The following is a 21,260-nucleotide window of genomic DNA, read 5'->3' as shown; positions in this document are numbered from 1 at the left end:
TGGTGTTACTCACTTCACATTATATAGCTCAAAATTACAGTATTACATCATTTTTTTTTCAATACAACAGAGTAATAATAATCATGTGTGTTTATACTAATTGATCATCATTCATGTAAACATATTTAACCAGGTCATGCAAACAGTAGACCAAAACTTCTTCCACTAGAGGTGCACAGCACAGAGCAGGCCGAGCGCCCAGACTGAGATCCCTCCGACCCAGAGTGAGAGGCTGACAGCAGGTGGATTATTTAGACGTGTGCCAGCTACAGAACAAGGAGGATGAGCGTGATGTGAATGTGATCGTTTTCCCACCCCACACGGGTGGACGCGCACGTTCAGAATAACTCCTCCTAACGCGATGGCAGGGAGGTAAGACTCTTGTGATTTATGGGGGATCTCAGTTTGAGCCTCTGATAACAGAACAGCCATTAAACAAAAAAAAAAAACCAACAAAAAAAAAAAAGAAAAGCTTCCTTTTGATTTTTCACACATTTTTTGACGTTTTTCCCCAACAGAAGCATGCAGACACTCCAGGTCAGAGCCACTCTTCACAAACCCAGTCTGAGCCAGAATATAGAGTCCAAAACCCCCAGAATCACCCTCAACTTTTTTTCTGACAGAGGATTTAAACAAAAAGCAGTAAATACTTAGGAAAAAGACAGAAACACTTAATATGAGAAAGAGGAGATGGAACCGAACATAAGGGCGGGTGGCATTGGCAGTGGAGACATGCCTTGGGATTAAATCTACTCAACTAAACAGCTATTTGGTCGGTGACTGGACTGAGTCACGTGGATGGGTCAAGACATGCAGGAGTAGCTTTCAGCCCTGTCCCCCCGCCCCCCCCAGAGAAAAGCCGTTTTCTTTGTGCCGTCTGGCCAAATTTTTTTTTGGAGGAAGCTGCCAGTAATGTAGAGTGTGTGAGAGCCAGATGGATGAAGACAGACAGTGAGTGCGGTTAGAGGTAGATGTGACAACGTGAGAACAAAAAGTAATGGACAAGAAAGACTCCCTTTAGGCCACTGCCTCCCCTTTGATTTGTAATCCAGAGGCTAGGATCCTTTCTCAAGCTAACATCCAGAAACACTTCCTGTAATACACACACTGTGATATGACCGTCTGATAGAGCTGCACGAAAGGAGGACTACATGTTAGGTTGCTTGGGGGGGGGGGGGGGTATTCAGGATTATCATGCAGACAGGCCCTTTTAATAAATGACTTGGAGCAGCCTTGTAAAAAGTGTGTATCTTAAGTCAGGATAGTTTTTTGGGTTTTTTTTTTTTGTTGACAAAGACTTGACAAGATGTCTCCACGCAGTCACCTGCTTGCGGTGGAGGTACTCTGGTGGACACTGCCTGATAACTACTCTCTGCATTCCTGGCCAGACTGGGCGGGGTGGGGCGGGCTCTGGGCGCTCCATGGTAACGGGAGGATGTGCTCAGACACGACTGGCTGGCCTGCAGCAGTAGGTGCAGCTTCTCAGGCTGTCCCGATCCGCACTGCCCTCGGTGCTTCCGCGGCGGCCGTCCTCATAGTGGGACACTGGAGATGAGAGCGAAACAGGGGGACATACAGTCGGGAGTTAAAGGTGCACTGTGTTGTTTTTTGGGGAAGAAATTTTGCTCAGATGAGAAAAAACATTACTGGTTGTTGTTCATGCTTAAACAGATTTAATAAACAAAGTGACTATGTTTTCATGAGTAACACAATTTTCACGCTGTTATACTTTGTTTATATGTGGTGGACCCTGCCACCTTTCTAGCTTCAAACAGTGTTGTGGGGACCTTATTTTATCCTCTGAGAACAGCTTGTTTATTCAGTTATGGAAAACATAAATATTTATGAATGTGTTTACTTATCTTATCAGTATTATAATACAACCTCCCTGAGTTTCTGCATTTCTTTCTTAACGCTACACGGTGCGACTTTAAAGGGAAATACTGTTTGCTTTGCACTCACCTCCTCCTTTGTACAGATACACGAAATCTGACTACATATCTGGGAAAGCAGACTTGATAAGCTTTTCCAAATAAACTGCATGTTAGGAAAGTCATTGGAGCTGCTTGTCTCAGAGCCTCACCAAAAGTCAACAGCTCCCTGCCTGGATGAGATATTGTTTCTAACTGCACAGGGATCTACATCAGCCACTTCTGGAGCGACCAGCCGGAAAACCAAACAGCTGCAGCGTCATCTGCACACTCCGGCTTGTTTACACGTGGGAGGCTGTGGGTCGGTGTAAATTTAGCAAGTAAGCATGCTAGAGAGGTAGTAGCCAACAAGATAAGATTTGTTATCATCTTCTGAGGAAATGCAAGAAAATCAGGTGCGATTACCAGTTATACAGCCTGATGAACGCTGCAGCACTAGAAACTAGTTTGACCAAATGGACAGCTCAAGAAACTACATAACACCCGGCTTCTGGTGCCAAAAAATACATTAGTGGAACTCAACAGCTTTCAAGAAATTATGACCTGCTTACACCTTCTCATCTATGAGAGGCTAGTTGACTAAGCTAGTGAACATTACAGCTCAGGCGCCGAGCGATGCCATTTATGTTTACATCAAGGACGTTACATTTAACCCTGTACAAAGTACTGGAGGGAGGCAGAGCCCCATTCAGTCCTATGAAAGCTGCTCAGTGACACGTGAAGCCAAAATGGCTCGACTTCCACGCTGCGAAGTTACCTGGATCTTCGAATTTGTAGGCCCCATGGAGGGGGACACTAGAGTCTTCTGCCAACCAAGCCGGCTCATGGTTTAATCTTGTGGCTTTTGTAGACTTTCCAAATTTTGGCTCAAATGGCTCAAATTATGGTAGTACATTCCGCTGGTGTTTGGACACTCAATAGAAATTATCCACGGTTCACAACCGCTTCTTTCACAAAGTAAACTAAGCATACAGGAAAAATTGCATCAAGTGATAACATCATGCCCCATCCTGCCCCTCAGTCGATGCACGCTTCCTTCTGCACAGTTATAGTTGGTGTGTGTCGTTCGTTAGAAAGACCAGGGTTCCTAAATTAAACTGCTCACAAGAAGGTCTGTGGAATATCTTGAATTACCGGGTCTTGATTTCTTGAAAGTGGTCTGTGTATTAAGAAATTAATAAAAGTGTTGTTATTTCTACAGATGAAAAGATATTTTGCAATATTTCTAACCATATAGCTAGCACGGTTTGCCAGCTGGTTGCCCAATAAGCAGATCACTATGAAGTTAGCAGGTGCTAATTTGTGTGTTTACATTTGGCTTTATGCCTTGTGCCTTTGCACTGCTTGCCCTGACGCACTTTGATTTTGCCCGAGTTTCTACGAAGATGGCAGCCAAGGTGACAAGTGCAAAATAAGCACGACCAAAAGTTAGACCTGAGACACTTCTCCATCCCTCCTTTATCGCCTCCATCCTCCGTTTTTTTCACTCAATCCTGCACATACTTCCCTCATTTTCCCTTCTCTGTGTACTGTCTGAGGCTCAAAGTTGGAGCACAATGCCTGAGGCTGACACCCCCCACTGAGTCTCCTCTTTCTCCTCATTTAACCCTGCGTCCTCCCTTCATGTCAGATAGGACAGGTGGTCGACGCTGGGTCACTGGAAAGCTCAAAGTTGGCGACATGAGGGTTAAAATGGGAGTTTATGACATTACATGACTGCGATCTGAAGTCTTTGGCTAACGAGAAGCAGATCTGTTGGTTTCTCAGGCACTTTGGTACGCCCCACTTGGAATACATATCACAAATTGTTTGACGTATTTCACTTGGCTGCTGACATCGAAGCTAATTAATGCAACTCTAAGTAACTCGAAACATCCTCTCCTTTCACACATCCAACCGCTCTGAAAGTTTATTACGGCTTTCCATTACCAGCCCTTAACGACACCCCGTGGTATAATTACTGTATGTGAGAGTGTCTGCTTGTTGACTATGCAGTGATGACTTACAGCTCTCCTCCTCCCCATTCCCCAAATCATCTTCCTCCTCCTCCTCGTCCTCCTCCTCCTCTGGGAGCAGATGTCCATGGCAGGGACTGGTGGGAGTAATCTGACTGGGTCCCTCGAGACTAGTGCCCAGCTGCAACTTCCGCATGTGGCGCACCACCGCTGTGGCATTAAATGCTTGCTGCATGTAAAGACAGAAAGCAAGAGAGAGGGGAGGGATAAACCTTCGAGTTTGATAGCTAGTGGGGGAGAAAAACAGCAAGGGCATACGAAATGTACTCTGGCTCCTGCAAATTTTAATACTGCTCCTTCAGCAGGTTGCTCTGTGATTCAGCCAAAGACACTGACCTTCCATTTACTTTTGGCAAAGTTCTTCTTGATTTGGGCGCTGACAGATTCGTGGATATTCTTGTCCAGAGCCGTGTCTCCACAGATCCTGCAAAGTCAGCAAGAGTTAGAGAACAATTCAGGAACCTGACGGAGGCCGATTTGCCTCAATATTTGCAGATTAATAGATCGACATACAATTAACCAGTAATGGTGTTGCTAATTGATTCATTCCAGTTGTTTTTGAGGCAACAATGCCAAACAGTTAGCTGATTATTTACATTTCGAGGTACCTGAATTTACCAGCTATAGAGGGCGAAGGTCAACCGGGCGGAATTTAGGCTATCTATGTGCTTGGGGCAGAACACATGGTGGTTTGACCAATCAGTGTCCTTTAAGGACCACTGGCAGCAGTGGGCGTGGTTCAGGTGTGATGACCAATTAGAGAAGCGACTGTTTGTTTGAAATCAACAATGGCGGCTGCTCAAGAGGTAAGCGTGGATGCTGCTCCAGCATCTGTCATATCAGAACTGGAGAGATTATTTCAAGGAGGAGCAAAGAACGACACTGAAGGCTTTCACTGAAGGAAAACGCGTTTGTGCTCTTCTCTCGACTGTGCTCCACAGGTCGATCTGTGGATCTGAAGTTGGCCTGTGATAGACGATGATAGACAAATGGTTTGTCCTGTCACCTGCCAAGCATTTTCTTACAGGGTCTAAAAACGACTTCCCAGGTGGTTCGGTTTGATGAACCATCTGGCGTATCAGCTAGAACTGATTCTAGCTTCTGTGACGGTTTGATACTTTGTCCTTGTGATGGTTTGTGATGGTATACTGAACATCGTGGAGCTTTTTCATGTGTGGGAAATTATAAGAAACAAAATCCCAAAGATGATCAATTTATAAAGATACGAAACATATAATATACTATGTTATTAAAAGGTGATTCATTTCAGTTCAATGCAAACTTACATCAGCTTCAGGACAACACAAAACCAGTCCATAGGGAATGAGTATGAGTGTACTTTTTCAGATGATAAATATTTTGACTATCTCACCATGGATGTTGCAGCGCCTGCTCACATGTGTATCTCTTCAAAGGCTCTTTCTCCATCAGGTGGCAGATGAAGTCTTTGGCTGCAAACACAACCAGAGTTCACGCTGTAATAAACCAACTTGTGAGCAGATGTTTTTTTAGTGACCAGCGGTACCTGAATCTGAGATGTCGTCCCAGTACGGAGAGTCAAACTCATACTCTGCTTTCAGAATCTGCTCAAACAGCTTGGCATCGTTTTCATCGTAAAACGGAGGGTATCCGCACAACCTGAGGGATGTTGGAACACCATCAACACAAGTAGACGATCACTGTACATACATACTCAGTGATGAAGGGGGTGAGACTTACAGGATATAAGAAATAACTCCTATGGACCAGCAGTCCACTGCTTTGCTGTATGGCTTCTGAGCGAGCACCTCAGGAGCTGTGAAAACACACGCACACACACTTCCAGGACAAGTGGAAAAATATACGACACACAGCAGCATTGAGGGGGAATTCGAGTAATCTTGACCTTTCGGTAATACCATGTGATCTGGCAGGTCACATTAAACAGGTAGAGAGCACTTCTGAAACACTCACAATTGACTCAGTAGTGGATGAAAGAGCCTCTCACAATGCTCTGAATAAAGAGGGGATATCAGCTGAAACAGCAAGTGCTGAGCTCACATGAAAGAGAGGGGGGGAGGTGAGGAGAGAGCGGCTGACCCGAGAAATAAATGCCTTACCCACATATCCGGGAGTGCCACAGGCCGTGGACATGACGCTGCCCGCCCCCTCGATCTTTGACAGTCCAAAGTCACTGATCATGATCTTGGAGTCCTCGTCCATACTGTAATACAGCAGGTTCTCTGGCTGCAGAGAATTAAAAGAGAGGGAGATCAAAGAGGACGGTTTCAAAATAGGGGGAAAAAAGGCCAGCTAGTTGTATTTTTTTGTCTTTCCCTGAGCAACAATACCTTCAAGTCTCTGTGGACGATCCCCATATCGTGGAGGTATTTGACTGCATCCAAGATCTGGTGGATGAGTTGGCTGGCGTCTCTCTCTGTGTAGAAACCTTTCTCCACAATCCTGTCGAACAGCTCGCCTCCGGAAACTCTGTCAGGTGGAAATCATGAATAACTGCTGAGCAATCATGCATCTTTACTGAGGAGGTGAATATCTAAAGGGTTTGCATCGGATTCTGGCGGCAGCTTTGGAAACATCCACACACATTCGTTTTGAATTCATCGATTAATCCCTCATTGCAAACCGCTTAAAGGAACATTTTACCCCAAATCAGGGTTATCCACTCACCCTCAAACCGATTGAAAAGTCATAGTCCTTTTAGCCAGAATCTTCACTGTAGCTGCTAAGCTAACAGTGTTAGCAGGCACCCCATCTGAAGTGGTTGCACAAGCTTGACTTTGCATTGAGGGTGTAAATAAATCAAATCAATTCAGGGTTTCCGGGCTTCTGGAGACTTGGATTACGCCGGGCAAGCTGTATTGAACCATTTTATCCTTTTTTCTGTTATCTTTTTTCCACATTTTAAAACAAGTCTCCGTCTACTTCAGTTGTTTGGGAGAATGGTGCAACACTGTTTTGCTGTTAAGCTCTAGAAATGTTTTATGGACTACGAAACTTGAACTGAGTGAGATGTTGTGAGTAAATAATGACTACCAGATACTGTTCAAATCAAAGACTTTGTCTTAGATTCTAGAGGTACCTGGTATGTCAGGCTGAATTTGACAGAAATTGTGCATAAAATGATTCATGAAGCATCTACAATATTTGTTGTAAGCAACTGATAATAGTTTTGAGTCTGAGTATGTCAAGTGGCACAGACTATATCTGAATATAAATGACACTAGAGGTTTTTACATCCCTTAAGCTACTTGAGGATAAACAAAAGAGGCAAACTGCATATAAACGGTAATGAAATAACATAAAAGGTGAAAAACTACATTGTTTTGTTTGACATTCAATTTACTGAGATGGTAAACTGAGAAAAGCAGCAAAAAATCTAATTTGAGGCGCTTTGCTTCATAAATTACTTTTTGTGAATCATGGTGTTACTCTTATTCTACAGTTAAAATGCCTGCTGAAGGCAAACCCTCGACCATGTACAAGACAAAGAGGAAGAGGAACTCACAGCTGCATGACGAGATATAGATGGGATGTACTTTCGAAGATGTCCTCCAGCGTAACGATGTTGGGATGCTTGATTCTGAGGAAGATACATGGAGAGAAATCATCAAGTGGAACATTTTTTTAATTAAGCCACATTTCTCTAAATGCTTACTGTCACTTGGTCACCAGATGGCATTCTTGCTGCGTAACTCAAATCGCCCTCTCATCTGTTTCCTCTGCTCCACGGAAATCACTACAGTAAATTGGAATCAAACCTGTGTGTTTGCTCGGTTCTCTTGAAAGACAAACTGGGAAAGCCTCTCGGGTGAAGCGCAGAGAAGCTTTAGATGAACTAACTGCCCCTTGCTGCGGATGACAATGACCAGCATCTGCAGCTGGAACCATCGACAAAGGCCGGCTTTGGAGATTATCGCAGGATGATGGGGTGTTTTTTTTTTTTTTTCGCGCACACAAACAAAATAGAATTGGATCGTTTATTGTTACGAAGCGGCTGACAGACAGTTGAGTATCTCTCTGTGCTTTGGAGTAGAGCTGAGAGCACTTGAACGCACCATCGCTGTAACACATCAGCATCTGAGAGGAGCAAATGTGACTTCTTACAGAAACAGAGAATCCCTCTCTTACTTTCTTTCTTGCTCTCTCATGACTTTCTTTTTTTACTGAACGCTGACTTTAAGGCGAAACTCCACTCCACCCATTCCCCCATATCTTCCTCCTTCCATCATACCCTACCCCCCCTCTCCACTTCTCCACCCTCTATGTCTCTTTCTCTTTCTTCAATACACTGCTGCGGGGAACTCCACACACCATCACCATCTCCGCCTCTGTGTGCTGTTGCCCTGGCAACAGGGACACTAAAAATAGGTCTATCTTCTTTACTCCTGACATTTCTGGTGCACAATCCTACTGTTTCTACTGACACCATGCATTTAGTAGCCCGTTCAATTGACCCCTTGCATATGCTATTCTGCATCTGTGCATGGATTGGCGTCAGGGAGGCTGCACCAGCCGAATCCTCCCGCAGGACGCAGAGCAGTAGCGCGGTGACGGATCACGACCTCACCTGTGTAGTACGGCGATCTCATTTTCGATGTTGTTCTCTTTGCCCTCTAACGCTTTCTTGGGGATGCACTTGATGGCCACCAGCCTCTGGGTCCTCTTCTCCTCGGCTAGAACCACCTCTGAGAAAGCTCCCCTGAAACAAGAGGTGGAAAAACACACACACACATTCAAACATTAGAGAAAGAAAGAAACGTGTGGGAGTGTGAGGTGAAACGGACACAATCGGAAAGCTAAACCAGGATTCTTCTTCTGCTACAGGCCACTGTGGATTGTAAAAACAGGAAATTCAGGGCTTTTTATTCTTTTTGAAAGTATGTGTGTGTGTGTTTGGTTGATTCCCACACCAAATAAAGTAATTAGATATTTCTGTGGCCTGCTAAAAACTGTCTCTCAGCTAACCACAACACCAGAGCTCTTAAATAAAGATCTCAAAATAGCCTCCGTTCAGCCATCTGTGTGTTTATATGGTGTGTGTACGTTTGTGTGTGTGTGTGTGTGTGTGAGTGCTGCTTAGATGAATTATTCAAAATGGTGACATTACTGAGAGGTTTTTTTTGGGGGGGGGGGCTGAGAAAAGGCTCAGGGAGGTGAGGTGAAGCAACAGCCACATCCAGACATTTATAGTCGTATCAATTGCTTTTAAAAAGAACAAACTATTTTTATTCCATTCAATAATAGAAAGAGCACAAGTAGTGTGGCCGTTTCTGAGGGAGACCAGACTGCATTATGGATTACCGTGATGGGCGAGAGGGAGAACAGTGTGTATTTGCACAGTCTCCCCACAGGAGCGTGGGAGGGAGCTCGGGAGGAGGCCCGAGCGCACGAACATTGTTAGCAGCCACAGGGATCCTTTACATGTGTGTGAATCAGCGCTGTCATGCGACACACGGAGGAAGTTCAATGTCATGTTTGAGCAAAAAGTCCTTCTCCCGCCCCCATCTGTCGCACTGTGCAGCGCGTCAGGAGCCTTAACTCCACTTGAGTCTGCAACCTTGGATAAAAAAGATGCAGACTGCACAGTGACGAGGAGGCAGGCATCTCTGACTCTCTGTATATTCTGCCCTTAACGATTGCAGTTAATCACCCTCCTCGCGACATGCATTTCTTTCCATCTTCACGCAATAAGGAACGCTCACGTGGATCCGTGGCAATCCTTGAGATGGCTTTGTACTGTGGCCATCTTGTGCTCAACGAACCAGCGTGGCGGAAACGTTACTGCACACTGAAACCGACGATGCACACGAGAAAGAGGGACGATTCACTTGCACACACACACACACACACACACACACACACACATTCACACATCTCCGGTTTCAATTTTTTTAGCCGCTTAAAATAATCTCAATGCAAAATCACATAAAGCTCCAATTCTCATCGACCCATAAAAGCATTTTAATGTGTTTAAGGCTGCAGCATTTACAGCCAGGGTTTTCCTCAAATGGTGGAGAGTGTTACATTTCTATTACCAGCAAGTAATAATCTATTTAGTCCAATTGACTTTTTAAAATAGAAGTCTCAGTGAGGGAGACAGGGAGACAGATGGGTGGGAGGCTAACATGTGAACACTGCTGAAAACAATGTTTCTGATTCTTGCCATGCATGAGGAAACATCTATAGCGCTGCAATTAATGAGTATTTAAATTTCTGATTATTCACACTGTTGCCTCACAGCCACAGCGTCCTGGGGTTGAATCCCACTGGGGCAGGACCTTTCTCTGCAGAGTTTATACGTTCTCCCTGTGCTTCCTCCGAGGACTCCGGCTTCCCCCACCATTGAAACACGCACATGATGTTCGTTCCCCAGTCGGTGACCTTGACCAAAGGCATTTGGTGAGATCTAGAGTCGTTCCCCAGGCGCGCACACACTGCTCACTGCTCCCTCGGGGTGAGTTGAATGCAGAGTACCAGTTTCACTATGTTGCGCTTTGCATGATACGTGATCAATAAAAGATTTTTCCAAATTCTAAAGTTGATGGTGGGCAACAGGCCAACAGCAAACTCCTGTTGTGTTAAATTGTTAAGATGACCCAAAGTCCCCTTAACTGCCTGCCGGGCTCACATTATGAAATAATGAATAACAATTAGGGATTCAAGCCTTGAGAGCAATTTTACCCAAAAATAACAAAATCTAACTGATTTATGGTCCTTTTTGTTGTTGTTACACAAAAAAAACATCTTGCAGGCCAAAACAAACCGTATGCCCATCATCAGAAAAACAACCATGTAGGTCAACTATATACATGTCTCTTGTTTGGCGGCGACCTCTGGTGGCCATAGTAGCTATTTGAGCAGCAAAGGAGGAAGTCGGGAAAAGTATAAAGAGAGAGACAGTCCACATAGGGAGGAGGTCAGGATGGATGGTGCAGTGAAACAGGCACAGGACCTTCAGCCAGCAGACCACTGTGCAAAACCAATAGTACACAGTGAGACATTTTATCTTATCAATGCAGTGAAGTACTGCAGGTAGAGGAAGTTACATGAGTAATGTACTTATTTTAACCCCAACCACATTGTTTTCATAAACCTATCACAGTAGTTTTAGTGCCTAAACCTGACCAAACTCTGAGCATATGTTCTGATGGCAGTGATGTATGGTGTCTTGGGACGGACTGGCATTCAGCCCATTCAGTCGTTCAGGTACGAGGATGTGTTGCTTCCTAAATTGCGCTTGAGTAGTCTGAACCACAAAATGTTTTCTGCTTGAAACTGACTTATAAAATAATTATTCAGTTATCAAGATGTTACCAATTAATTTTGTTGATCAACTATTCGATTTACTTGACACGTTATTTTAGCTTTAGTTGGTTAGCTTCGACGTGGAGACACGATCCTGGGAGCCAGCTTCAACCACGGCTGTTGATAAATAGAGGCGAGCAGAGCAAATGTTGAATGAATTCACATGGATAGTTTTTTTTTTTGTTTTTTTATTTTTTTTTCATAAAACACGCCCTTACCCAAACAGCTAAATAACAACAGTAGCAGCAGCATCTGCTATCTTCACCGCTCCTATTGTCAAATTTGTCAGGAGGCGAGATGAGCCTGATATGCCTCCCACAATTTCTCCCTGCACTATAAACAAACTATCAGACTGAAAGATGTCATCACTGACTGAAAAATATCCGATTATATCAAATATCTGGGTGAAATGAGACAAAGGGAAAGTGGACGTTACATTTCTTCAGTCTCACATTAAAGCACATAGTTTCTTTTTTTTGTTTCCACCAGTAACACACCACTCTAATCTTGCTGCATCATTTTTATGTATTTAATGCCAATAAATAATCCTGGCACGCACACTTACTTGCTGTTACAAATTGAAATAAATAAGATTCAAATGAGTCATTGGTGTCAAGATTCATAGCTGACGCACTTTGTGTACATGAACATGACTGTGACTGCATATTTTTAGATGGATGGATGGATGGATAGCTAGCTAGATAGATAGATAGATAGATAGATAGATAGATAGATAGATAGATAGATAGGACGGATGAAGCACGACATAAAAGCCTGTGTCTGGACAGCATCTGCATCTGTAGCAGAGTGATGGTGTCTGCCCCAAAGCCATCAGCACAACATGAACACCAACACAGCATGGGTCTCTCTCTCTCTCTCTCTCTCTCTCTCTCTCTCACACACACACACACACACACACACACACACACACAGAAGTTGTTGAAGACACTGTAATCCCAGCTGTCCATACGGGAAATATTGATTCACACATTCTCATATCATCGCTGTCAGTGTCTCACAGTGCTTTTCACCCCAATTGCAATCTTCCACGTATCTGAGTTTTTTAATATTATGGGCTGTTACTAAACTATATGACAATACACATCTCTCTCAGGGTCTTTACAAAAATAGCTGCTGGTTGGCTTCAGACCAGTTAAACGCAGGATATCCAAACTAGTCCAAATTTCAGCATTGTGTAAATCAGTTGCTAGCGCCGTACAGCAAACTAAGTCATCGGAGCATCACAAGCGGTGTCATGAATTCAAGACATTTGTGTTTTAATTTTGCATGTCAGACATCAAGCCTTAAAGGTCCAGGTTCCCCTACTGTTTGTCCGTTCTGGGCTACTGTAGAAAACATGATGGTGAGACATGGCCTCATCAAACAAGGAGGTCACAGTTAGGGGGGGCACTAGGTGTAAATATTCAGCAAAAAGTAGTCTCTTTGAAAGAACTAGTTTGTGTGGTCTAACTGGCTTCAATTTAGCTATGCATCCACTTACACTTAGTAAATGCTTACGTTAAAACTCTGCCAAGTCTTAACAAAGTCTAAGCTAAGGAACAGCTGGCGCACCTGGCTCCTGAACTGGTCCCTGGTCACTACCTATATGATCAGTGTGTGATATAATTGAAGCCCACTGCACAAAAAAAGATGGATTTCTGCTGACAAACACTATTCATAATGTTTTTCATTGTTGTTGTTTTAAAAATACACCATAAATCAAGCAGAGTCAGGCCCCTTGGACCTGTTGCAGAAGGCTACTAGCATCTATCAGTCTATCGATCTCACCTGATGCGAGTGCTCCTTCAAGCCCAACGTGCCTCAGAGTCCTAAAAAAAGCTTTCTCTTTTTAGCCTAATCCATTTTGTGTGTGTGTGCGCGTTGGATGTGTGTGTGTGTGTGTGTTTGTGTGTGTGTCTGCACGTGTGTGTGTTTGAGACAGAGAAAGACACAGAGGAGCATGAGGACATACAGTACAATGCCAAATCTCAAACAATCTCCGGATTCATTCTTCCATCTGCATCATTGTGAAAAATAACTTTATTCACATCAACAGATCTCGGGACTGAGCCATTCACTCACAGTTTCACAACTGTATATTTTCCACATACTCCACTAAAGTCATGTGTAGGTCAAACCTCTTAACTCCTCTGCTCTTCTCTATGAACAAAACAGCCAGTGAGAGTGCTTTCAACAGCGTTTAGTACTGAATAGTCACAATGTTTATACACCTACGCTTTATTCACCTGGACTGCACGAGGAATTCTTTAAACCGGCCTGCCTCATGTATTACTCCTCATACTAATGATTCCTTTTAAGGCACCATGAAATTAAAGCCCATTTTACTGTTAGCCTTTAATGCGACATACCTCCTGTTCCCTCGTGAAAAGCTCAATTAGACAATATGTGGCCCTGTTTTAATGCAGAATCAAATTGTGTACTATTAAAGTTGCGTACGGCAGCTCCAGCTGAAAATCAACACCAAATTCTGCACCATGTATGTGTCGTGGAACTATTTTCTTTAGAGAATAGATCAGATTGGTAAGATTTCAAAAGACGCTTCAGCCACCAGCAGTGCATTTAAGAAGTACTCTGCTGTGGATGTTTAGAACTGTTTTCTTTTTTTTTAACTGCTGCGCTGCGGTCTGAAATTGTTTTGTTAACTGGCCCCATGCTCTTCATTTCTGTCAGATAAGCTGCCAGCTTGCAGGGATATTTCCGTCCGCGGGGCTCGTAAACTGAAACGATGTGCACGCATCTACATCATCGCTACTCCTAAGCCTTTAAGTCTCGGTCCAAGATCATCTTTAATACATAAACACATCAAGCTCGATCAACAACTACACGCGTCCGGGCAAATCATGGGACAGCTAATCAAACCGTTAGAGAAAAATACATCCCTGGCGTCGAAACCCACGAAAGACACAGTTTTTTAAAGTGCAATATGTAAGAATATTATTTGAAAACATTTTAAAAATCAACTAAATTATCATCAGAGTGTGAAGAAATTACAGCTTTGACCGCCCAGTCCAAAGCTCCCGTGCTAGATGGCAGCAATCTGCCGTTGCTCGAGCTCGGTTAAAAACACCCCAAAAAAATACATATGAAATTCAAGGAAATGTCTCTTCCCAGAAATCATGACCCAGTTACTTGTTGTGAGAAATTTCACGAAGGAACTATTTTCTTTCTGCCGAACTACACTGTATCACCAAGCAGAAGGAAGTGTGAATCTGATCATGGTCGAGAGGATCGTACTCGAGACAGCGATGTAAACATTGACTGTTTAGTTTAGTTAGCTGAGTAAGCTTGCTGTTGAATTGTTGTGCTTTGAGCACCACAAGCCGACTGCCATCTAATTCCTACATCTCCAAAAGTCAGCGACTCATATCAAAACAATCTAATTCGATAAATAGCAGCACAGCTAAGGGGAAAAATATGTATTTTTTCGGATTTTTGGCCAGACGTCCCTCTAAGGAGGTTACAGAAATGGGGGAGCTGCTCTACTCTCTCTGCGTCCATCTACAGACTTTAACCAAGCCTTCGCATCACAGATAAGAAAACCATAAGCTAGAATCTTATGACAGAGTTGTTGGCACCATATGTACTGTAAAGACTCTCTCAGTCGCTCAGACACAGAAGCACGACAAAAAAGACAGAGAGGCAGCACAAGTATATTTATATAGACTTTCACTCCATTCTGTTTACATGACATTGTTAAAGGAGAGAAGTGTTAATGAGAATTACAACAGAAAAAGTCAAAGTTTGTTGACTGGGGGATTTTTTTTTTCCCCTTCGGGAACAGCTTGTCCCTGAAGCGGACTCCAAACAGAGGTAGAACTGTGATGGATTAGCCAAATCTGAATATAATATTTCAACATAAATCAATTAACTTCACACTCTGAATTCCTGGATAAAGCTCCTCTGTAATCTTCTCTCCGAAGCATAAGGAGCTTTCCGTCAACACATTAATTCTGCCCTCTGCCAGGTCCAGCTACAGTGACAGGAGGGAAAGAATATTACTACAGCTTCTATCCCTGTTTTTTTTTTTTTTTCCTGAAATATGGGTACATGCTATTCTGGCAATTCACTCTTTCAATCCTCCTTACGTAACCCTTAATATCATACTTCAAATTATAATCGATGCTTTAAGTTCCCGCAAGTCTCGGTGGAATTGTAACAGAACTTATCAGCGTTTAGCAGCAGCCGTGAATTCTCAAATATACAATCTGCTCGTCAAAGTGCATTTCATACAACAGGCGCAGCTCTGAGACGCACACACACACACACACACACACACACACACACACACACACGCATACACACACACACACACACCGGTGGAGTCTTCTGATGTCCTCCTACAGCACTCGACATAACCAGACAGCCTCATCATCTTCCCACTGCTATTTCACTTTTTTGGACGCGGCCCAGAGTTGCACAGTCATTAAAATCTGATTCCGAGCTGCCTCTCTGGGGAAGCAGGTGTGATTCCAAGAAGAAAGAAAACAACCACACTCCATATGGCACACTCGTGTCATCACAGGTGGACGTGTGCTGGGTCACTTGTACTTAGTTTGGGGAGGGGTTGGGGGGTGGAGAGGTGCCGCCTGACCATCTGGGCGCGATCCTGTCCCCCTGGAGGATGCATTCACAGGTCTGTGTGAGTCCAGCCCTCACCATTACTGACTGCAAAAGGAAAGCCTTCACCCTGCTGGATGAACATTCATTTTTGCAGTTTATTGCAGAATGAAGGCGTATTCAGTGACAATGTAGGATAACCTATTTTGGATTCCAAGACCACATCGCATTGAATAAATCATTGGAATTATGTGATCTCGCTATACATGAGCCCTTGATGGAAATACATAACCTGTTCAGCTGTCTCTCACATCCCTGCTGTCTATCATCACATCCGCAGAGGAAGGTGCAGCTGATCATGACACGTTCAGAGACAGATGGGTGTTATTAAAAGATTGCAGGTTTCACTGGGTTTTGTATTGTGATTTGGATAAGTTGTGGGCAACGAGAAAGGGCCACTGAATTAGGATTCGGTTTCTATCATTCATGAACAAAAATATTTGTGCACTGACAACAGCCTTGCATCCATTCAGGACTCAGTCTCCTGACAACAAAACAAGCAAGTCCAAGCTAAGATGAGGCCAAACTGCCCCAATATCACCTGATATCAGCCACACCTACTGGATCAACAGTGTTCTGGCAGGACTGGCTTGGATGTGTGCCGTAACACCACAGATCACTTGTGTTGAACGGCTAAAAAATAAAGTCCTCAGTGTGAATCAGACAATAGCCATTCAAGTCAATCTTGTTTTAATTACATAAATCAGTGTTCAATTTGAATACAGTCATTCACGTTCACAAATACTGACGTAATGTCCAACGCGGGGAGAATAATAATGATGTTTGGAAACAAACACAACCATGCATGCTTAACTGCACACGCAAAGAGAACACATGCATGTTAAACACACACAACGATTGCAGCCCTCGCTCGAGCACCGCCGTGACTGGAAAGACCAACTCATCAAAATGCAAACTGTTTCCAAAACTAGATTCAGTTCATTTTGAAAAAGGCTTTTTTTTTTTTCTTCTTCTTCTTATATATGCATAAAAATGAACTGTAATACATTCAAAATGTCTTTGTGCTGCTCAATAGAGAGCCAAATTGGCCGGGGAAATGATGCATTCTTGACGATACTTTAGGCAAGTGGGAAACAGCTGAGTCAGCATCTAACAGTGGCCAAGAACAAGACCAGTCTGAGTCAAAATAGGCAGAAGTGACAGGCCATCCAAAATGTCAGTCATGTTTTTCTTTTTCCCTTTTTTTTTTTGCTTGGATTCATGCTTTATTTAGATGGTGACAGTGAGATGGAGACAGGAAAGACGGCTGACAGAGATATGGATGATACGCAACAAAGAGCTGGAATCTAACCCAGGCTGCCGCGGTAAAGACTTAACACATCGTACGGTGAGGTCCGTTATTCAACTTTCTTAAGAGACTCAAACACTGCAGCCCTGACTGCATCGACAAAGGGACAAAACGTGAGTGGCGAGAGACTTTTGACCCCTCGGTTTCTCCAACTTTGGAAAATGCGTACGCACTCTGTTCACCTGCAGGTAACCATTAATGCACATGCGGCTTCACTAGATTCTGCCTCAAACTCTGAGAACCAACCAGTGCTGTTGTGCTGGAGCTCAACCTGGCACCACGCTTTCTGTCTGACAACTGTTTTTTGTTACTTCTACCAAGGAGGTCATGTTTTCATCCGTGTCCATTTGTTGGTACGTTGGTTTGTGAGCAGGATTACACAAAAACTGCTGAACAGATTTCCGTGAAACTTGATTGGAAGATGATTCTCAGCCCAGAATAGACCCCGTTAACTTTTGGTGTGGATCCTGATAAAGGGACGGATCCAAGAATCTTTTTATTACTTACTTTAAGATTGAGAGATTTTCTTAGATTTTTGTTAATTTCTCAGGGAGTAACGGATGAATAATGATGACGAAAAATCACATTAAGGTGGAAGGTATCTATTAGTGAGTACAATTTGACGCAAATCCACGATCTGGTAGTTTAAAATTCTGACTAAGCAGTTACAGCTTGACATTGGATTACGCTTTATGGCATCAATGGGTACTGTTGGGCGTTGGAAGAGGTATGCCATCTACTGAGTACCATTCTAGTTTGATTAAAAGCAACAAAATGTGACTTCCAGAGAAAAGGATGGCGGAGTGTTGCACCTTTGTTGAAAACACGTCACAGTTATCTAATCTGACACAAGCTGAGGTGACCGGAGCCAATCGGTGCAGTCGCCCCACTTCGCCCCTTTGGTGACCCGGCCACCTCAACAGCACCAAACTGATCTGTGCAACTTACGTTCCCAGCACCTCTTTGAAGTCATAATGTTCTTTGATGTCTGATGTCTTCTTTTTCCATCCATTTCCATCCTCTCCAAGAGGCATCCTACAACGCTGATCGGATTCGCCACACTACAGCTGCAGGGCAGAGAGAAGAGAATTCAAAAACAGAAAAAAAAAGAAAAAAAAACACTGAATAGTCTTGCACAATTATCTTTTACTCCACCACATGTCGAAATACACTTTTGATCTATCTAGATTTGATTGTGATCAAGAGCATTGTGCTAAAGTGGAGTGATGATGGATATGCTGATTGGACCAGTGACTTTTAATGAAAATGACAAAAATTCCCTGGAAGGCGACATGATTTTTGTCTCTATCACGAACATCATTCCAGCACACAGTTCATAACAGACCGGACTTGAAATATTACACAACAATCTATGGCCACTCTTGACTGCGAGTGATATATTCTGCCTCTGCGCCAGTTTGAATATGCCCATTACAGTTTGGTAGACTGACTGTTGCGTAAAGCCATTAAATACACTATTGATTTTCCCTGATTAAGTGTTCTGGCTATCACAGCCTCTTGTTTGCATTTTTAATACCACTTGAAGTTTGATTGAACTGGATGACAAGAAGACAAGCTGGTACCACGATTCTCCTCCTGAGCACGATGGAGTCCGATCGATAAGTTGAAAACAAGTCCAATCCAAGTCAAAACCTGACCTGTGCTGCTGTCTCTTGCGTTTTTTAATCCGATAGAGAAAAATAAATGAGAGTGAGAGTGAACTTGTTAATGAATGAGAGAGAAAACCATGAATAAGAAATAGATTTTTCTCAACACTGATGAGATGTGACCACACTGCCCAGAAAAACAAACAAACAAACAAACAAAAAAACCCACAACAGCTACAGACTGTATTCGCTGACAATAAACAGTAACAAATAACAGCTTGAAAGTAGGGCAAACAGTGCAGCAGAGACGGGCGCAAGAAAGGGGGGACCGTCACCAAAAAAACAAACAAATGCACGGTCAGATACCAGCTCGCGGGGGCTGTGCTATATTTAAACATTTGAAGCTTTTATACACTCAGGTTGATGCACAAATCCACAAATGCAAGACATAAAAGAACACTCCAGTGAGGAACGATGTGACAACCCGCTCTGCGCTTGGGGGCTGCAGGGCGTGAATGGCAAGCGTGAGGGTCTGAATGGGAATCATCATAAAAACCGTCCGCTCGGTGCAATTTGTATGTGACATCAAAATGAGTGTGCGCGTCGTGCTGGTGCTCATGCATGTAGGCTACAGAGAGATGGAGAGGGAAAAGAAGAAGAAGAAGAAGGAGAAGAAGAAATGAAGGCGATGTGGGTGTGCGAACATGTAGCCTGCTGCAGCGCTCAAGGGTACGGCAGTCAAAAGGAATCCGTAAAACCGGGGAGGCTGCAGACATGCGACACGCTCACAGCCGCACAACTTCTGCAGAGAAACTACACGACTGACGGTGCAATGTAAGACAAAAAAGAAAAGGAGAAAGAAAAGAAATCACACGTACCTAAATGGCGATCTGTGGCTGCGGTGTGTTCTCTCTCCTTCCCTCTGGGAGCGATGTGGTTGCTGTGCTTGTGCGCAGCGGCTGTGGGTCCGCTCAGACTTCTCCTGACGTCAAGAAAACCAGACGTCTGTGGACGTAGTGCAGCACAGAGAGAGAGAAAAAAAATCACTCACCGTTTTTTAACAACGCGATGCGCGATTCACCTCCTGATAGTCAAGCCGCCGTCTGCTGTATGCGAGCAGCTTTGTTTTTTGGTTCATGTGCCGGTTGTTTATCTGCGGGCTCCCCTCCCGCAGCGCGCCTGGTAACGCTGCTGCTGTTGCAGAGCATGCAGACAATTTTAGATGTATTTTGTTTGTTTATTTATTTATTTTTGTACCCCAAACAGGCACAGCGTGTCACTTTGAATAATTCAACACACAATGGCACACAAGCATGCGACCTGTGTGAAAATGAAATAGTTGAATGGGTTTGGGGCTGAAGACCTGCTGCAGAATGGTGGAGGGACAAGTGCGCTTCAGAGGGCCCAGCGCACACTAGCAGGGAATTATAGCTCCAGATATCCCACTAATGTTGAGGCAACGCCCTGCTGCCTCCTCTATCACAACAGCAGCACTCACGGGACCCTGCCCGATGTCCACCTGGACACACTGGCTGCCAAGGGGTCCGGTGCCCATCAGAGGTGTGATGTGCGGACAAGCAACACAACATAACAACAACAACAACAACAACAGGGCGAAGGAGTGTTCCCACCACCCCTCTGACAAATCAAAGGTCAACACGCTATAAGGTGTTCCTGTAGTTTTTGAGGAGTTATTTTTAATCATCCACATAGTGTGCATAACAATGATGGAGAACCTTAAAGGAAAACTCCACCAATTAAACACATTAAAGTGTGCTTACAGGTTTTTGGGAGTATTAGTGGAAAAAAACACGTAGTATAAAGTATTTTGTGGCTCCAGAGGAAGCTGTGAAGATGTGATCTGATAAATTCTCTCTGTGGCTAAGATGCACTGTGGGTAATGTTCCTGGCAACCTGGCAGGTTGTGAAAAGGAAGAAGAATGCGTGGAATAAAAAAAGGCATATCGCCTTTTTTTATTCCACGCATTCTTCTTCCGTGCAAGGCTAGACCAGTGGACTGCTTTTCAAAACCTGCCCGCTGACATTACCCACAATGCAACTTAACCACTGATCATTGGAGGCAATTGATCAGATTATATGCGGCTTCCTCTGAAGCCACAAAAGGCTTCATACTAACTTATGTTCACATATGCATGCATACGTATTACATAATACTGTGTTGCACTTTCTTTCTTTCTTTCTTTCTTTCTTTCTTTCTTTCTTTCTCAGAAAGTATTCTCAGATAGATGCCCAGTACCTCATTATGTTGTTATGAACCCAAGTCAAACCATTCAACCACGATCCTACTCTGCAGTATTCATTCTAGTTTAAGTCACTTGAATTTGAACTCATGGTTCTGGGATCTGAAAAACTTTGGACATCTCTATTCAGGTGTAGCCCCACTGTTGAGGACTTGTTTACCTGATTTAAGCAGATAACCAAAGGCAGTGAATAC

The 21,260-nt window shown here is 43.7% G+C and overlaps 1 protein-coding gene across 3 annotated transcripts; it reads right to left on the bottom strand.

Moving 5' to 3' along the window:
- Positions 1-452: 452 nt before the first annotated feature.
- camk1a (calcium/calmodulin-dependent protein kinase Ia) lies at positions 453-19,980 on the bottom strand. 3 transcript variants are annotated; one of them, XM_030420867.1, is made up of 13 exons: positions 19,857-19,979; positions 19,684-19,787; positions 18,147-18,265; positions 8,514-8,645; positions 7,452-7,526; positions 6,277-6,415; positions 6,046-6,172; positions 5,666-5,741; positions 5,472-5,584; positions 5,319-5,397; positions 4,283-4,370; positions 3,938-4,115; positions 453-1,572 (listed from the first exon to the last, which is right to left on the bottom strand). In XM_030420867.1, exons 3-13 carry the CDS (start codon positions 18,230-18,232, stop codon positions 1,442-1,444), a joined length of 1,224 nt encoding a protein of 407 aa, XP_030276727.1. In that variant the 5' UTR covers positions 18,233-18,265; positions 19,684-19,787; positions 19,857-19,979; the 3' UTR covers positions 453-1,441. The 3 variants fall into 3 exon arrangements, with proteins under 3 accessions (XP_030276727.1, XP_030276726.1, XP_030276728.1); XM_030420866.1 differs by having other exon boundaries at positions 19,684-19,980; XM_030420868.1 differs by having other exon boundaries at positions 453-1,545; positions 19,684-19,978.
- Positions 19,981-21,260: the final 1,280 nt, after the last annotated feature.

This window comes from Sparus aurata, chromosome 6, assembly GCF_900880675.1.
Source record: "Sparus aurata chromosome 6, fSpaAur1.1, whole genome shotgun sequence".
Lineage (NCBI taxonomy): Eukaryota > Metazoa > Chordata > Actinopteri > Spariformes > Sparidae > Sparus > Sparus aurata.
The sequence above is the reverse complement of the archived record's forward strand: the minus strand, read 5'-3'. Positions and strand labels throughout refer to the sequence as shown.

What these genes read in the sequence shown, in the direction of transcription:
- camk1a (XM_030420866.1), bottom strand. Translation starts at nt 18,232, where the DNA reads ATGCCTCTTGGAGAGGATGGAAATGGATGGAAAAAGAAGACATCAGAC. An exon ending in TGGCACTCCCGGATATGTGG is followed by an intron (nt 5,742 to 6,045) that starts GTAAGGCATTTA and finishes GTGTTTTCACAG; the next exon opens with CTCCTGAGGTGCTCGCTCAG. An exon ending in CAGGCGCTGCAACATCCATG is followed by an intron (nt 4,371 to 5,318) that starts GTGAGATAGTCA and finishes CTGACTTTGCAG; the next exon opens with GATCTGTGGAGACACGGCTC.